The sequence below is a fragment of the Salvelinus namaycush genome, chromosome 4 (genome assembly GCF_016432855.1).
Source record: "Salvelinus namaycush isolate Seneca chromosome 4, SaNama_1.0, whole genome shotgun sequence".
Classification (NCBI taxonomy): domain Eukaryota; kingdom Metazoa; phylum Chordata; class Actinopteri; order Salmoniformes; family Salmonidae; genus Salvelinus; species Salvelinus namaycush.
Window position 1 is genome coordinate 40,554,267 of NC_052310.1, and position 19,321 is coordinate 40,573,587.

Consider the following 19,321-nt stretch of genomic DNA (forward strand, 5'->3'; position numbering starts at 1 on the left):
CCACACACTGGTTGATGCTTATTTATAAAACCTTCTTTGGCCTCACGCCCCCCTATTTGAGATACCTACTACAACCCTCATCCTCCATATACAACACCTGTTCTGCCAGTCACATTCTGTTAAATGTCCCCAAAGCACACACGTCCCTGGGTCGATTCTCTTTTCAGTTCGCTGCATCTAGCGACTGGAATGAGCTGCAAAAAAACACTCAAACTGGACAGTTTTCGAGAGCACGTGATGCCGCCGAGCTGAGCAGACGTTGACAAACCGAGCTCTTCAAAGTTATTCTATTATTACCTAAATAACAACGTTGAAACAATATTCTAACATCGGCTGATAAATTGTCAAGTACTTACCTTCCCAAAGAGCCATGGACCTCCGACCGAGAGGCAAGAAGGACGACCCAAACGTCGTTGATAACCAAGATAACGATAACGCTACAGCTAGCAAGATTAGCATTAGCCCTCATAACTCAAACGACAGTTCCAGACTGTTGCTCTCGGCCTCTTGCGAGCCTGCCGACATGCTGGCTACTCTCCTCCGGGAAATTCAGGATGGTAACAAAGGTCTTTCTATGAAAATCGATAAGAAAACGGCTGAACTCCATTCTTCCATTGACGACCTGAAATCCTCCATGAATGATCTCCTTTTGAGAACGACTGAGGCAGAGTTGCGCATTAGCACAGTTGAAGACACCATCGCTCGACATGACCAGGTCTTGATACAACTGCAAAAGGACAATGCCTACCTCAAAAACAAGGTAGATCAGATGGAGAACCAGAGCAGACGTAGTAATATCCGTGTGGTGGGATTGAAAGAGGACAGCGAGGGCCGTGACCCGGTCTGTTTCTTCACTCAATGGATCCCGGATGTCCTAGGCATAATCAACTTCACCAAGCCACTGGAAATCGAACGCGCCCACAGAACATCAGCGCCGAAACCCCGGCCAGATGAGCCCCCACGGGCCGTCCTGATCAGGTTCCTCCGTTTCCAAGACAGAGAGAAGGTACTGCAACTCGCAAGAGCCAAAGGGGACATCACCATTGATGGCAAGAGGGTCAGCCTTTTCCCGGATATGAGCGCGGATCTCGCAAGACGTCGCAAGCAGTTCAGACCTGCCGCCAAAGCACTGAAGGAGAAGAACATCACCGGCTACCTCATCCACCCTGCGCGGATGAAAGTTCAGTACAAAGGCCGAAGCCATCTCTTCAACACACCGGGAGAAGTGTACACTTTTCTCAAAGAACTGAGCAACGTCTGAGCCAGGACGGTCTCTTTGGGGGATAAGATGCAGTTTGTTTGTTTTCTCTTATCCGGACTGAACCGCTGATATCCTCCGGTCGCTATAATTGATTTGTACATTTTCAACTAACCGTATCTTTTCGGGGTGAGTTCTATTACATTTACAGTAAAGTATATTTTGGTTTAGTCCATATCACTGGGCGAAGAAAATAAGTGGGTTTAGGCCCACTGCTTTCCCCCTCATTTATGTTAATCTTTCGAAAAGAGACTCAAGCAGCCCTTACCGTGGGCAGTAAATATTCAGCCATAAATGTCTATTCACAACGTTTGTTTTCAATTTAGAGAGCTCGCAGGTTTTAGTTTACGCCAAGGTTTAGCTAGTAAGAGCAAGATGGAAAGCGAGCAGCAACGTATCTCTACAAGTGTATTCATGTTTGATTGTTGGGATTGTGGTTTTAGTCTAACAATCGGGGTGGGTGGGATTCTTTATTTTTTTCCCCTTTTTTCTATGTTTATTGTTTCCTTCCTAAAGAGACACATAGGTCACTTCTGTGTTCAAACCAAAGTTGAAACATTTCCTAACTATCTACATATGATAGATTTCCATTCAGTTACATATTTGAAACCCAACTATGCTTAATCCACTAAAATATGTCACATTCAACGTAAAAGGTCTTAACATCCCGATTAAAAGGAAGAGAGTCTATACATACCATAAGAAATTAAAGGCTGACATTGTGTTTTTACAAGAAACACATCTTACAGCCAGTGAACACAAGAAATTGAAGAGGGAATGGGTAGGACAAGTTTTTGCGTCCTCTTTTAACTCCAAAGCAAGAGGAACTGCAATTTTGATAAGTAGACACATCCCCTTCTGCGTCAACAACACCATCTCTGATCCCTCTGGCAGGTTTGTTTTGGTGCAGGGGCATATGTTTTCAGAGTCTTGGACCCTATTGAATATCTATGCTCCTAACTTCGATGACCATATGTTTATTCAGAATGTCTTCCTTCAGGTTGCTCAAGCACCACCAGGATGGTTACTGGTTGGAGGAGATTTTAATTTTTGTTTAGATACAGTTCTTGATAGGTCCTCTGATAAACCCTCACTTCTTACCAAAGCCAGCAAGCTCACCATGTCATTCATGAAAGATCTCAATTTACTAGACATCTGGAGACAGTTGCACCCACAGGATAGGGACTACTCTTTTTATTCACACCCACACAAGACACACACACGCATAGATAACTTTTTACTGTCGACACAACTGTTTCATAGAGTGTTAGATGTCGAGTATCTCCCCAGATTACTTAGTGACCATTCTCCCCTGGTATTATCAATCTCCATTCCTACCAAGGTAAATGGAGCATATAGATGGAGACTAAATTCTACACTCCTAAAGCAACCTGAATTTTGTGCATTCATCAAAGAGCAGATCAATATTTTCACTTTGACAAACAAACCCTCCGCTCCTGACAGTTTCATTCTTTGGGACACATTGAAGGCCTATCTGAGGGGACAGATCATTTCCTATACTAAAGGGCTGAAGAGAAAACACGGTGCGGAACTGAGTGCCCTTGAATCTGAAATCTCAGCGCTAGAGAAAACCTACCAAAGAGGCCCGACTAAAGATCTATACAGGCTTTTGGTAAATAAAAAACTGAAATATAATATTCTGAACACATATCAAGCTGAGAGGGCCATCACTAAATCAAAACAGCGTTATTACGAGCTTGGAGAGAAAGCTCACAAAGTATTGGCATGGCAACTGAAAGCAGAGGAAAGTAAGAGGACAATTAATGCTATAGAAACTCTTACTAATGAGATATCTTTCGACCCTACTGAAATTAATAATACTTTTAAGAAATACTATGAAGACCTCTACACTTCCCAATCAAGCGATGATCTATCAGAGATCGACTCCTTTCTCTCCTCTCTCAACCTCCCATGCCTGTCAGGGGAAGACAGCGAGCGCCTGAGTGAACACTTCTCAGTTCCTGAATTGTTGGAGGCCATTAAATCCTTACCTTCTAATAAATCTCCTGGGGAGGATGGCTTCCCTCCAGAGTTCTATAAAGAATTTAGGGAGTTGTTGGTCCCCTACCTTATGGAGGTACTTAAAAAAGCCAGGGAAGACAACTGCTTTCCAGAGTCTTTCTCTCAAGCAGTGATTACTGTAATCCACAAGAAAGGGAAAAATCCACTAAAGTGCGCCTCATATAGACCAATCTCTCTCCTTAACACAGATTGTAAACTGGTCACCAAGATGCTATCTAAGAGACTGGAGTCATGTCTTCCCCTGTTGGTCAACCCAGATCAGACTGGCTTCATAATTAATAGATTGTCCTCCAATAATCTCAGAAGGTTCTTTGATATAATTCACCTTGCTAACAAAAACAAAATACCTAGTGTCGCAGTCTCCCTCGACGCTGAAAAGGCCTTTGATAGGGTTGAATGGCCATACCTCTTTCGCGTCTTGGAAAAGTTTGGTTTAGGTACCGTGTTTGTAAATTTGATAAAATCACTCTACAAATCTCCTAAAGCTAGGATTGCTACCAATGGGATTACTTCCTCCTCTTTCCCTCTCTATAGGGGGAACAGACAAGGTTGCCCAATTAGCCCCCACCTCTTTGCCCTCGCCATCGAACCGTTGGCTGAGGCTATTAGAACGTGCCCTGACATACATGGCTTTGAGGTGGGCCCCCATACCCATAAATTATCACTCTTTGCGGACGACCTTATCTTATTTCTAACAAACCCAGAACACTCCCTCTCTCACTTGCAGATCCTACTACAGTGTTATAGTTCTTTCTCTGGATATAAGGTCAATTTAGATAAAAGCGAAATCTTACCGTTGTCTGTCTTTGACCATCATACCATCAAGCACAAGTTTCCTTTTAGATGGTCGCCTATGGGCTTCACATATTTGGGCATAATGGTGGATGGTAACCTGAACAACCTCTATAAACTCAATCTGGCCAGTTTGTTGCAAAAGGTGGAGGGTGACCTTTGTAAATGGATGGACTTACCTCTCACTCTACTGGGTAGAATCAATGTAATTAAAATGAATGTCCTGCCCAGATTTCTATATCTGTTTCAATCTCTCCCTATCCCTGTTCCCGCAGCATTCTTTTCCTCTCTCGACAAGATGACCAGACGGTTTATCTGGCACGGCAAAACCCCTAGGGTTGGCCTGGATAAACTGACCCTGGATTACAGTCAAGGGGGCTTAAACCTCCCCAATTTTAGAATGTACTACTGGGCAGCACAGTCTAGGTTTCTGGCTCAGAGGTTTGACAAGGGTCCCTCTCCCTCATGGTTGAACATTGAAAAGCTTGAGGTAAATGATGACACTGGGGCAGAATTGTTTTACAAATGGGACAGAAAATCTATAAAAACCATCACAGACAACCCTTTAATCATACATTCTGTCCTGGCATGGTGCAAACTGCATGAGCTGTTCGGACGAGGGGGATTCCTTTCCCCTAAAACCCCTTTATGGAACAATAGATTGATTCCTATGTTTTTCCAGAATAGTAACTTTAGACCATGGTCTGATACGGGGATCACTCTTCTGGAACATTGTTACGAGGAGGGAGTTCTTATGTCTTTTGATCAGCTGAAACAGAAATACCACTTGCCTAACAGGGACTTCTTTAGCTACCTACAACTACGAAACCTTATTAGGGTGTCTCTCAAGGGACAATGGAACCTACCTAAGATGTCACCTATTGAACAACTCTGCCACGCAGACCAACCACTGTTCAAGACCATTTCCCGTGTTTACGATGCTCTTATGTCAGGACTAACACTGCCTGGGCTAGATAAACCCCGACTTAGATGGGAAAAAGATCTGGGTATTGATCTTGATGAGGGTCTATGGAGTGACCTATGCAGGGATGGTGTTACATCCACATTGAACTCCAGATACAGACTGATCCAGTTTAATTTCCTCCATCAGCTCTATATCACCCCATCTAGACTGCACAAGTTCAACCCTGATATCTCCTCCCTATGTTTTAGATGTGGCTCAGATGAAGGAACATTCCTCCATTCCTGTCACGTTCCTGACCTGTTTTCTGTTAGTTTTTGTATGTGTTAGTTGGTCAGGACGTGAGTTTGGGTGGGCAGTCTATGTTTTGTGTTTCTATGTTGGTTTATGGGTACCTGATATGGTTCTCAATTAGAGGCAGGTGGTTTTCATCTCCTCTGATTGAGAATCATATTAAGGTAGGTGTTTTCACTTTGTTTGAGGTGGGTGGTTGTCTCCTGTGTCAGTGTCTGTGTATGTTACGCCACACGGGACTGTTTTCGGTTTTGTTTGTTCGTTCGTTTTATGTAGTCATTTTTCCTGTTCATGCGTTCTTCGTGTTTCATGTAAGTTCGTCGTCCAGGTCTGTCTACATCGTTTTATTGTTTTGTAATTATTCAAGTGTTCGTCGTGTTTTCTGTTTTGTTTATAAATATCATGTCTTATCACAACGTTGCGTCTTGGTTCAATCCATGCTCCTCCTCTTCGGATGAAGAGGAAGAGGAAAGCCGTTACAGAACCACCCACCGAACCAGAACCAAGCAGCGTGAGTTCGAGCAGTGGCCTAGAAAACAGGTCAGGAACGTGACAATTCCACTTGGCAGTGTTCAAAACTACACGGTTTCTGGCAGGGGGTATGCGATACCATATCCTCAATTCATGGGGTTGCATTCCCTTTAGACCCGGAGGTCTGTCTACTGGGCAACTTTACTAACACCAATCTTAGGCAAAGCCATACTATAAAGCTAACAGAAATATTGCTAGCGATTGCCAAGAAATGTATCGCCTTGAAATGGAAATTGGATTCCCCCCTGCCAGTTGCAATGTGGCTATCAGAAGTTAATAGTTGTATCCCACTGGAGAAAATTACTTACCGCTTGAGGAATAAGTTAAATACATTTTACAGAATTTGGCAACCTTTTATTGACTATATGGAGAATCTCCCCCCACATCACATTGAATGAATCTCTATATTATCCTTATATAATGTTTCACACGTAATGTATAATATGTAGCCTACAGCAGGTGACCATATGATCCAATGTCTCATTATATATTTTTTTTATTGTATGTTTGTATATATAATTATAATTTGTTTTATTTTTTCTTTCTTTGTTACGCTCATCTGTCACTGTCACTTTGTCCTATTGTTGTCTAATATCTTTTCACGTTTGTCTTGAATGTTGTTAATTGGAAAATTCAAAAATAAAATATAAAAAATAAAAAAAACTGGACAGTTTTCTCTCCATCTCGTCATTCAAAGACTCAATCGTGGACGCTTTTACTCACACTTGGCTGCATCTCGTGATCTATTGTTGCCCTTTGTGCTGTTGTCTGTGCCTAACAATGTTTGTACCATGTTTGTGCTGCTAACATGTTGTGCTGCTGCCATGTTGTGTTGCTTCCGTATTGTTGTCATGTTGTGTTGCTAACATGCTGTGTTGTCATGTGTTGCTGCCATGCTCTGTTGTTGTCTTAGGACTCTCTTTATGTAGTGTTGTGGTGTTGCTCTTGTCGTGATGTGTGTTTTGTCCTACATTTTTATTTGTAATCCCCCATTCCCTGCAGGAGGCCTTTCGCCTCTTGGTAGGCAGTCATTCTATGTAAGAATTTGTTCTTAATTGACTTGCCTCGTAAATCAAAGTTAAATAAAAATATTGTATGTACACTACCGGTCAAAAGCCTTAGAACACCTACTCATTCAAGGGTTTTTCTTATTTTTTTTGCTATTTTCTACATTGTAGAAAAGTAGAGAAGACATCAAAACCATGAAATAACACATATGGAATCATGTAGTAACCAAAAAAGTGTTAAACAAATCAAAATATATTTTATATTTGAGATCCTTCAAATAGCCACCCTTTGCCTTGATGACAGCTTTGCACACTCTTGGCATTCTCTCAACCAGCTTCTCCTGGAATGCTTTTCCAACAGTCTTTAAGGAGTTCCTACATATGCTGAGCACTTGTTGGCTGCTTTTCCTTCACTCCGCGGTCCGACTCATCCTAAACCATCTCAATTTGGTTGAGGTCTGGGTATTGTGTAGGCCAGGTCATCTGATGCAGCACTCCATCACTCTCCTTCTTAGTAAAATAGCCCTTACACAGCCTGGAGGTGTGTTGGGTCAATGTCTTGTTGAAAAACAAATGATAGTCCCACTAAGCATCAAACCAGATGGGAAGGCATATCACTGCAGAATGCTGTGGTAGCCATGCTGGTTAAGTGTGCCTGAATTCTAAATAAATCACTGACAGCGTCACCAGCAAAGCACCCCCACACAATAACACCTCCTCCTCCATGCTTTACGGTGGGAAAATACACATGCGGAGATCATCCATTCACCCACACCGCATCTCACAAAGACATGGCGGTTGGAACCAAAAATCTCCAATTTGGACTCCAGACCAAAAGACAAATTTCCACCGGTCTAATGTCCATTGCTCGTGTTTCTTGGCCACTAGCAAGTCTCTTCTTCTTATTGGTGTCCTTTAGTAGTGGTTTCTTTGCAGCAATTCGACCATGAAGGCCTGATTCACACAGTCTCCTCTGAACAGTTGATGTTGAGATGTGTCTGTTACTTGAACTCTGTGAAGCATTTATTGGGCTGCAATTTCTGAGGCTGGTAACTCTAATGAACTGAGTCTTCCATTCCTACGGCGGTCCTCATGAGAGCCAGTTTCATCATAGCGCTTGATGGATTTTGCGACTGCACTTGAAGAAACTTTCAAAGCTCTTGAAATGTTCCGTATTGACTGACCTTCATGTTTTAAAGTAATGATGGACTGTCGTTTCTCTTTGCTTATTTGAGCTGTTCTTGCCATAATGTGGATTTAGTATTTTACCAAATATGGCTATCTTCTGTATACCCCCCCTACCTTGTCACAACACAACTGATTGGCTCAAATGCATTAAGAAGGAAATAAATTCCACAAATGAACTTCCAAGATGGCACACCTGTTAATTGAAATGCATTCCAGGTGACTACCTCATGAAGCTGGTTGAGAGAATGCCAAGAGTGTGCAAAGCTGTCATCGAAGCAAAGGGTGGCTATTTGAAGAATCTAAAATCTATTTTGATTTGTTTAAGACTTTTTAAAATATTATTCCATATGTGTTATTTCATAGTTTCGATGTCTTCATTATTATTCTACAATGGAGAAAATAGTAAAAAATAAGAAAAACCCTTCAATGAGTAGGTTTTCTAAAACGTTTGACCGGTAGTGTATATCCAACATGCAAGCAATAATTTACCTTGAGCAGTGAACCTAAATTACTAAAAAACAAAAAGTACACAGCGGTAAAGAATCTAGGTCCCCTATATATTCATTCTTAGAATCCTTCCTGTGTGGTGAGAATATTATAATGATGTCCAGTTGAGTTATATCCAGGTTCATGAGTGATTGTAGAGTGGAGAGTTTAGTCTGATCGCTAGCTAACAAGGACTATACCCTTCCTGTCTCTCAGATTTGATAGATTCTCATGGGATGGAATGGAATGGTTAGTGTAATAAAAAACAACAAAAGAATAGCTCTTTGACTTTGTTGCTCAACGTAATTCCCAAATGGGGTTCGGCTGCGTAAGCAGATTTGACTCATATAGCAATAATAGAAACAATAGAAACCAATAGGTTTGATCTTTAATTTTTGTGGCAGCAAGAATACGGTACCTGTACTTTGGGTGGGTGATGGCATAGATGATGGGGTTGTGAATGGCTGAAGCCTTGGCGATCACAGCAGGAACTGAGTTCATGTATGGGGTCAGAAAATCTGCATACCTACAGGAGACATGGAGAAGACAGGGAGAGAAGGCTGTTAAGCTGTGAGGCAGAATTATACAATATATAAAGTACCTGTCACGAATCCCGCCGAAGATGGTGCCTCTTCCCGTTCGGGCGGCGCTCGGCGGTCGTCGTCTCCGGCCTACTAGCTGCCACCGATCCCCTTTTCTGTTTCATTTAGTTTTGTCTGATTTGTTGCACCTGTTTTGTGTTTAGGTTTATTGTGGGCTATTTAAACCCAGTTGGCCCGCCGACTTTTGTGAGGGCTTGTTTTTCTGTTGGTGGTGTTTGTTCATTCCTGTGGTGTCTGTTCCATTTCGGATTAGTCCTGTTTCTTTTGGACTGGGACTTTACGCGCCCTTGTTTTGTGTGGCATGACCGTCTCTCTGAGATTTTTGGAATATTAAATCTACGTCTTTTCTGACTACCCTGCTCTCTGCGCCTGACTCCTTCACTCACCACGTTTGGAACTGTGACAGTACCTGAATGGTCAAGGTTTGAAAATGTTGCTGCGGCATTGTAGTATTTGTATAGAAAGAATACAAAGTGATTTTATAAGTGGGTATACAGATGTAGGGTCTTAATTTTCTACAGCATGAAAACAATCCTGCAGCGATAGGAAAGGATTAGTTATAATCCACTTAATAATTTACAACATATTTTTTAGAGGTTACTACATTTTCCATAATGGAAAATCAAGTCAGAAATTTCAAAGTGGAAATTACAAACTTCCTATGAAAAATGTAGTAACCCTTACAAAAATGTTATGTCCACATAATAATTCACATTTCCTATTGCTGCAGGATTATTTTCATTCTGTCGAAAACTGCCTCAAATTAAGATCCTACAATGTCTCGGTGGAGCAAGAGCTCTGGTTGGCCGATATTCAAGATGACCACATCCTAGGGTTGGATTTCCTCAGTCAAGTGGGAGCATGCCTAGATGTTGGAACGCTGAAAGACTCCAGATGAAAGACTCCGTTATGGGACTGCAGAGCAGTGGAAAAAGGCAACGGCAGCCGCAGGTGACTCGGCCGGAATTTGTGACAGATAGCCCCACAAAGATCCTTCCCCAGATGAGAAGGAGCAGCTAAAGAGGTGTGTGTGCCCCAGCAGGTGACCAGTTACACGATGGACGTACCTTCGGAAGCTACCCAACAAGCTGTGCGGGAACCAGGGAAGAGGTGTTCGGAAGGGCTGGAGTCTGAGCAGTGCGATAAGTTGGTAGCACTGCTTGCAGAGTTGGTGGATGTCTTTGCACCATGAGACAAAGAATGCCAGAGAACCAGTCTGGTCCAGCACTCTATTGATACTGGCAACGCAGCACCTATCTGTTTGCGGCCCCATCACTTGCCACTGGCGAAGAGAGTGATAGCAAAGCAGAAGATCCGGGAGATGGCGGAGACAGTATTCATCAAGCCATCCAACAGCCCTTGGGCGGCCCCTGTAGTTCTTGTCATTGAAGAAGGACGGCTCATGGTGCTTCTGTGCAGACTACAGGCAGCTAGCTGAACCATGTGACCAGGAAGGATTCCTATCCCCTCTCGCACATAGAGGATGCACTGGATTACATCACAGGTTTATGGTTCAGGTTCAGTACCCTCAACCTACGCAGTGGTTATTGGCCAGTGGAGCTTGCCCCTGAAGCCAGGCCGAAGACCACCTTCTCAATTGGACAAGGACTGTGGCAGTTCACCGTGATGCCCTTCGGGCTCTGCAACGCTCCGCCAACCTTTGAGCGTCTTACATAGCAAGTGCTGGCCAAAATCCCCTTCAACAGGTGTGTGGTCTACCTGAACGACCTCCTTGTGCATGCCGTATGGATCTCTGGAAAATCTGAGTGAGGTACTACTTTCCATTCGGCACGCATGATTCAAGCTCCACCCCAAGAAGTGTTATCGGGGCAGATGGAGTTGCAACTGATCCAGCCAAGGTGGTGGCAGTTCAGCATTGGTCGAACCATAAGGATCTCTCTGAGTTAAGAAGCATTGTTGGCCTAGCTTCTTACTACCAGAGGTTCATCAAGGACTTTGCAACAGTAGCCAGCCCTCTACACCGCCTTACAAACAAGGATCAGCGGTTCGACTGGCATGATGACTGCGTGGCAGTATTCGCTAAACTGCGTCAGGCCCTTTTCAAGGCTCCAGTTCTGGCATACCCCAAACCCCAGCACCCATTTATTGTGGACACAGATGCCAGCAATGTGGGCATTGGGGCCATTCTTTCGCTGGCCGGATGGGGAACGGGTGGTGGCCTTCTACAGTCAAAGCCTCAACCATACCGAGCGCAACAACTGTGTTACCCGGCGAGAGTAGTTGGCTGTGGTCAATGCACCATAATTTCCGATCCAACCTCTACGGGACCCAGTTCCTCCTCTGTACTGACCATGCCTTACTCACCTGGCTCTTCAACTTCTGAGAACCACAGGGCCAGGTGGCTCGCTGGTTAGAAGAGGCACAGGAGAATGACTACCAGATGCAGCACTGGGCTGGTCTTCTCCACACAAACACTGGTGCGTTGTCTCGCCGGTCTCACCTTCAACCTTCACCTTCACCTGTATCACCAATGGACTTTGGTGATACAGCTGGCCGCTCTCACCTTCAACGACCAGAAAGACTGGGACCGACATCTGCCATTGGTCTTGTGAGCCTATCGTTCAGCAGTGCAGGAGTTCACCCCAGCAGTTATGATGTTCGGCTGAAAACTACGAACTCCGGTAGATTAGTCCTTTGGAAGACCTCTGGAGCACGAGGTTCCTGGAGCCACAGGCTTGGGAGTACCTCAACCACCTTCAGCAGCGCCTGGACACAGCCCACGACTTTGCACAGCATCGCTTAACAGAAGCAGGGGTAAAGCAGAAGAAGGTATACAACACTCTCTGTCGAGGTCAGCCTTTTCAGACTGCCCAAGATGTGTGGGTATACAGCCCCCGGCGTAAGCATGGTCTGAGCCCGAAACAAATGAGTCACTGGGAAGGCCCATGCCTGGTTCCGGAGAAACTTTCTGACATGGTGTATCGCAGCCAGCTTTGAACTCATGGACGAGTGGTGGTCCTCCATCAGGATCGTCTGGTGTGGGACACCCCCACAGCCACCAGGGCGCCGCTGCCGCAGGCTCCTGTCTCGAGGTCAGGATGGCAACCCCACGGAAATCACAACGCTGCCGCTGAAGACCCCCGTCCAGGTTTCAGGACTTTGTGTTGGATTTCGGGGTTGTCGGGGACGACTGACCCCTTAGGTGGAGGAAATGTAGAGGCAGCAGCCTATTAGACTGCCGCTAGTGACAGGAACGAGCTGCAAAAAACACTCAAACTGGACAGTTTTCTCTCCATCTCGTCATTCAAAGACTCAATCATGGACACTCTTACTGACACTTGTGGCTGCTTCACGTGATGTATTGTTGTCTCTACCTTCTTGCCCTTTGTGCTGTTGTCTGTGCCCAATAATGTTTGTACCATGTTTTGTGCTGCTATAATGTTGTGCTGCTGCCATGTTGTGTTGCTACCGTATTGTTGTCATGTTCTGTTGCTACCATGCTGTGTTGTCATGTGTTGCTGCCATGCTGTGTTGTTGTCTTGAGTCTCTCTTTATGTAGTGTTGTGGTGTCTCTCTTGTCGTGATGTGTGTTTTGTCCTACATTTACATTTTTTATCCCAGCCCCTGTCCCCAAAGGAAGCCTTTTGGTAGGCCGTCATTATAAATAGGAATTTGTTCTTAACTGACTTGCCTAGTTAAATAAAGAATAAAAAGGAAAGAAAAAAAGAGGATCTGGAGGTGTGGCTTGTTGGAGGCACGGCCTTGGGCTAGCTCTCTTTGGACAAACCGTTGGTGAAAGTGTCATTCCAGTTAATTGATTTTGCTGTACTCTCTTGATAAGCACTAAGCTTGTATGCTGCCAGATCTGTAGATTCAATATGATTGATATAAGTGCATGTGATACCAAATAGCCTTCATTAAGACAGGCACCGTTTTGTTAAAACACAGTACATATCAAAAGCACTCACCCTGCAAATGCAGTCAGGGCCACAACAGAGTATGGGGACCAAGAGATTACATAGAGGAGGATGACTATCAGAGCAATCTTAGCCATCTTCCACTCATTCTTCAGCCGACGGAAACTCTTAATTGAGTCTCTGGTGCTCCCATTGCAGTTGATCTTGGATACAGCCCTATGAGACACACACACACAGAAAAATAAATGCGAAATGTGAGAAATTTGAAATTTCAGAGAATCCAATTTCAGTAACTTGCAACGCACTTTCTTCACTTCATTTAATTGGACACACATTCAGTGATATCTCTAGAGCAGCTCTCTTGCATCCAATCCGCATACCTGTTCGTTGTACGTATGGCTCTGAAGATGAAAAAGTAGCAGTACATGATGACGATCAGGGGGATGAAGAAGACAAAGGTGAAGAGCAGCATGGTGTAGGCACGCACTGACGGGGTAAAGGTCACATAGTCCCATGAACAGGAGGTCAACAGGCCCTCTGGAACATAGGCGCCTGGGGGAGGTAAAGGGGGGGGAATAAGGGAGAAAGGGGGATGGGGAAGAAGTGTGAAAGTGGTAGAGAAAGGAGGAAAGGAGAGATGGGACATAGAAAGTCGGAAAAGGAAAAGGGGGAAAATGGCAGAAAATAAGTAGTGGGATACGATATTGTCAAAACCTTTCTTCTCCAACAGAACTTCTAAGTCGTCTACAAGTTGTCCTTCACGCGTCATCTATTGAAGCCCTGCTATGGTAAAACTGTCAGAGTGCCAGGGAAAGTTAAGGATACTCACATCAATTGGAAGACGCAGGAACATCAAAGCTTGCATCAAGGAAGCACTTCTGATGATCTAAACGCTCTGGACGATCAAAGCCTCAAAGTGAATAATGGAGCAGTTTTGTTTAGCTTTTATGTTCTTGATGTTATTGCCCCTGAATGACGTGATAATCAGTGGAGATGAGGCAGAGATCGGGCCGTCAGATGGGCTTAAGGAGACAGACGCCCTGTGTGTGGTCGGACAGGACACGCGGGCTGCGGAACAATGTCTGGGGTGGCATGCCTGCACGCAGACCCCAGCCACAGACGGCTGCAGGGGGTAGGCAGGCCATGATCTGCTACCTCTCTCCCCAAATCCCCTCCACATTGCCTGAGTTAGTGTGTCGCTCTTAAGGCCCTTTCTAGCATGTCACCCATAGTGTGCTAGACAGAATAGTGTTGTCAATTTGGAGCTGCTGGATCAATTTGTTATTTGCCAGAGATTTGCACTGTTATGGGGTGTGAGCCATTCTGAGTACAGTATACTGTAAGGCCAGGCCAATATGAGGCTTATGAGGGGCCCATTCCAGCCAGTTTGCCTGGTAGTTTCATTCTCTTTCTTCTCACTGAAAGATCTCAGGCAGCTCAGCATATCTGATCAAATGCCCAAATCCTCATGCTTAAACTAAGCTACTGCAGACTAGAGTTCAAAGAGAGAACACAGAGCCAGGGGGAGCACTCTCTCCTGCTGTCTTTCTCTCTCTCCTGCGGTCTTTCTCTCTCTCCTGCTGTCTTTCTCTCTCTCCTGCTGTCTTTCTCTCTCTCCTGCTGTCTTTCTCTCTCTCCTGCTGTCTTTCTCTCTCTCCTGCTGTCTTTCTCTCTCTCCTGCTGTCTTTCTCTCTCCTGCTGTCTTTCTCTCTCTCCTGCTGTCTTTCTCTCTCTCCTGCTGTCTTTCTCTCTCTCCTGCGGTCTTTCTCTCTCTCCTGCGGTCTTTCTCTCTCTCCTGCGGTCTTTCTCTCTCTCCTGCGGTCTTTCTCTCTATCCTGCGGTCTTTCTCTCTCTCCTGTGGTCTTTCTCTCTCTCCTGCGGTCTTTCTCTCTCTTCTGCGGTCTTTCTCTCTCTCCTGCTGTCTTTCTCTCTCTCCTGCTGTCTTTCTCTCTATCCTGCTGTCTTTCTCTCTCCTGCTGTCTTTCTCTCTCTCCTGTGGTCTTTCTCACTCTCCTGCGGCCTTTCTCTCTCTCCTGCGGTCTTTCTCTCTCTCCCGCGGTCTTTCTCTCTCTCCCGCGGTCTTTCTCTCTCTCATGTGGTCTTTCTCTCTCCTGTGGTCTTTCTCTCTCTCCTGCTGTCTTTCTCTCTCTCCTGCTGTCTTTCTCTCTCTGCTGTTGTCTTTCTCTCTCTCTCTCTCTTGCTGTCTTTCCCTCACATATATAGCACATGGGGATGTGTGAAACGTACTCCTCATCCTGAAATGTTCCCACTTGCGCCAGCGAACAGCTAGCTTTTCACGTGGTGCCCACTGGTAAGACACTTCAGGAGGGTGGTCACGTGTTCTAGCAAGGCAGAGGTCGTGAGTTTGCGCCAGGTATGGGCCGAATCGGTAGGAAGTGGTACTTCCTAAGCAAGCACTGTGACGTCCTTTACAGTGGTGCCGTGACCTGGATCTACAGTTGCGCTCAGCTCAACGCTGTGGTCGCTGTTGAGTAAGTTTGAGGGGAGAATGTAGCACATGGGGATGTGTGAAACTTACTCCTCAAACGGAAGTGTCCCCACTTGCACCAGCGAATCGCTAGCTTTTCGCGTGGTGCAGACTGGTAAGACGCTTCAGGAGGGCGGACATGTGTGCTAGCAAGGCAGAGGTCCCGAGTTCGTGCCAGGTATGGGCCGAATCGTGAGGAAATGGTTCACGCTGCTTGCTTAGCTGCTTCCTTTACACATATACTGACACAATCACGACTCTTCCATACAGTGTATACAGCCCTGGCATCCTACAACCTCATCCTAAGCTTGGCTCATGACCCAGGATTATGCTCTCTCTCTCTCCCTCTCTCTGTGTGTGCGTGTGCGTGTGTGTGTGGACTTACTCCAGCCAAAGAAAGGGGGCAGGCTCCATCCCAATGAGTAGACCCAGGCAGCCATGAGGATGAGCAGCGCTCGTTTCTTGGACAGCACCCCGATGGAGGCCAGTGGACGTGTAATCACAAAGTAGCGGTCCACTGCTATCACCATCAGAGTGATCATAGAGCAGATCCCAAATAGAGCCCCACAGAACGCATACAGCTCACAGCCTAGAGGACACAGAGACAGCACAGTTCATGACTGAGAGACAAATAGAAAGAGAGGGTGAAAGAGAAACAGCATGTCGGTTGGTGTGTTGTAATGCCCCCTGTGGGTGATAGTCCACTCCATAGGCTGGATAATGATCCGAAAAGAACCAGGTCAAACAGAAGGACTGCCTGCAGAGACAGTGGGAGCTGCAGGGGGTAATACTGACCTTATCTCAGATATTATGCAACATACTGTATATATGTATAGAACTATAGACCACCCCACAGTTGTATTAATACAAATCATACACGCCATAGGCCATGCCTTTCCTGGGGTTATATCTTGTGCTGTATGGTAGTAGCCTAGGCTGTTGTTACACACCCTCACTGGTGGGTTATGCCAGGGAAGATTAGACGCCTGAATTTACTGGGGTGTATAGGGTTTAACAATGGCAGAAGTGGGAACACATGTTAAGTACAGCTCTGGTTCTGGCTTTACCAGGGTGATTTTGCAACTGCGGGAACTTTTCGCATGTCTTATTTTGGGAAAAAATATGTTTCTTGAAAAATACTTTTATCAACATAAATACTTTTCTCTTTTTATCAGGAATCATAAATGTGGTATTGGCTGTGAACATTTTATTCAATAATCCATGTAATTGACTCCCTTTTCCCCAATACACCTTCTGCAGGTGTCATTACCATCATATAATAAAACATTTCATTTTAGTTTAAAACTTAATCACAAACACAATAGGATTTGGGATAATTTGGTTTATCTGCCTATAGGATTTGGTAATACAACATTTAGAAATAATTATTTAAATTCCTTATTGCATAAATATTCAATTACTTGTTGAACAATACAATTACCTGTTGAAAATGTTATGTATGTCAACATTTGAAGTAGTAATATGGAGAACAAGTAAGTGCTTTACACCTGAAGAAGACACAAGTGTGATATCTAGGCCGTCATTGTAAATAAGAATTTGTTCTTAACGGACTTGCCTAATAAAATAAAAGTCTACATAAAAACTATACGATTATAAAGGTTGAAAATGTATGTAAAACATCACAGCACATTTGAAATATATATGGCACATGGAAACCAAACGATGATGGTCTATGGTGATAGTTGGGATGGGCTGAGAGTGGCTGAGGGTTGGGATTAAAGAGTTTATGTTTGGTAAAGTATTATTGTGTATTATTGTTATGTGATTGCTTTATATAAAAGTACCATGTATGTAAAATGTGTATGTAAAATAAATGTATATGTTTTTTTTTTTTTAAAGACATTTGTCCTCCGAAGAGGGTGGATGGGTTAAAAAACAAACAAACAAATAATAACTGGGTAGAAATGTATGTTTAAAATATGATTGATTGCTACAAAGACAGTGAAATATTAAGTGATAAGCAGTATTGAGCAGGGGTATACCCTTTTTATGCAATGGTTCTACAAAATGGTGTTACTTGTGATGGTAATGACAGTGATGGTGATGATAATTTGGTACTTTTTTGGATTTAACTGCAAGGCCATAAGGTTTACTTAGTTAATATGATCAGTTATCATTTGATAAACTCCACAATCACAACAGAATGAGATGTGTTTTTTCAAACAGAGAACAATATAGGTGAGTTATGCCGTTGCGGTAATGACACAGTTTTTGTGTGACTTGATGTGTAAAGTGTTGAAAAAGCACTATAATTGATCACTTTGATTGGTGTGATGGTAATTACGCAATACTGTGAGACAACGGTACTTCATAGAAAATAATATATTTAATGTTAGCTCAGATCCCTTCCAATATGCCACATTTTGTTATGTTACAGCCTTATTCTAGAAGTATTTTTCTCCCTCATCAATCATCATTTTGCTATGAGACTCAAAATTGAGCTCAGGTGCATCCTGTTTCCATTGATCATCCTCGAGATGTTTCTACAACTTGATTGGAGTCCACCTGTGGTAAATTCAATATATTGGACATGATTTGGAAAAGCACACACCTGTCTATATAAGGTCCCACAGTTGACAGTGCATGTCAGAGCAAAAACCAAGCCACGAGGTCGAAGGAAATGTCCGTAGAGCGCCGAGCCAGGATTGTGTCGAGGCACAGATCTGGGGAAGGTTACCAAAACATTTCTGCAGCATTGAAGATACCCAAGAACACAGTGGCCTCCATCATTCTTAAATGGAAGTAGTTTGGAACCATCAAGACTCTTCCTAGAGCTGGCTGCCTGGCCAAACTGAGCAATCGGGGGAGAAGGGCCTTGGTCAGGGAGGTGAACAAGAACCCGATGGTCACTCTGACAGAGCTATAGAATTCCTCTGTGGAGATGGGATAAACTTCCAGAAGGACAACCATCTCTGCAGCACTTCACCAATCAGGCGTTTATGTTAGAGTGGCGGAAGCCGCTCCTCAGTAAAAGGCACATGACAGCCCCCTTGACCTTTGCCAAAAGGCACCTAAAGGATTCTCAGACCATGAGAAACTAGATTCTCTGGTCAGGGAGAGGGGAAAATGAATGGACAAAGATCCTTGATGACAACCTGCTCCAGAGCGCTCAGGACCTCAGACTGGGGCGAAGGTTCACATTCCAACAGGACAATGACCCTAAGCACACATCCAAGACAACACAGGAGTGGCTTCGGGACAAGTCTCTGAATGTTCTTGAGTGGCACCAGCCAGAGCCCGGGCTTGAACCTGATCGAACATTCCTGGAGAGACCTGAAAAAGCTGTGCAGCGACGCTCCCCATCCAACCTGACAGAGCTTGAGAGGATCTGCAGACAAGAATGGGAGAAACTCCCCAAATACAGGCGTGCCAAGCTTGTAGCGTCATACCTAAGAAGACTTGAGGCTGTAATCGCTAACAAAGGGTCTTCAACAAAGTACTGAGTAAACGGTCTGAATTTTGCAAAAATGTCTAAACCTGTTTTTGCTTTGTCATTATTGTCACACCCTGATCTGTTTCACCTGTCTTCGTGCTTGTCTTCACCCCCCTCCAGGTGTCGCCCATCTTCCCAATTATCCCCTGGGTACTTATGCCTGTGTTCTCTGGTTGTCTGTTTCCAGTTTGTCTTGTTTGTCAAGTCAACCAGTGTTTTCACAGCTCCTGCTTTTCAACAGTCTCTTTTTCTCACCCTACTGGTTTTGACCTTTGCCTGTCCTGACTCTGAGCCCGCCTGCCTGACCACTCTGTCTGACCTGAGCCCGCCTTTCTGTACCTCTGTCCCACTACTCTCGATTATTGACCCCTGCCTGCC

At 44.5% G+C, this 19,321-nt stretch overlaps 1 protein-coding gene across 2 annotated transcripts in view; it reads right to left on the bottom strand.

Moving 5' to 3' along the window:
• The window catches only part of LOC120045614 (melanopsin-A-like), a 75,415-nt gene that overhangs the window by 16,753 nt on the left and 39,341 nt on the right, over positions 1 to 19,321 (bottom strand). For both annotated transcript variants that reach the window (XM_038990519.1, XM_038990518.1), the window contains exons 4-7: positions 15,875 to 16,078; positions 13,382 to 13,553; positions 13,053 to 13,217; positions 8,940 to 9,047 (exon numbers count right to left, since the gene is read on the bottom strand). In XM_038990519.1, the coding sequence (XP_038846447.1) occupies positions 8,940 to 9,047; positions 13,053 to 13,217; positions 13,382 to 13,553; positions 15,875 to 16,078 (649 nt within the window). The remainder of the gene's footprint in view (positions 1 to 8,939; positions 9,048 to 13,052; positions 13,218 to 13,381; positions 13,554 to 15,874; positions 16,079 to 19,321) is intronic.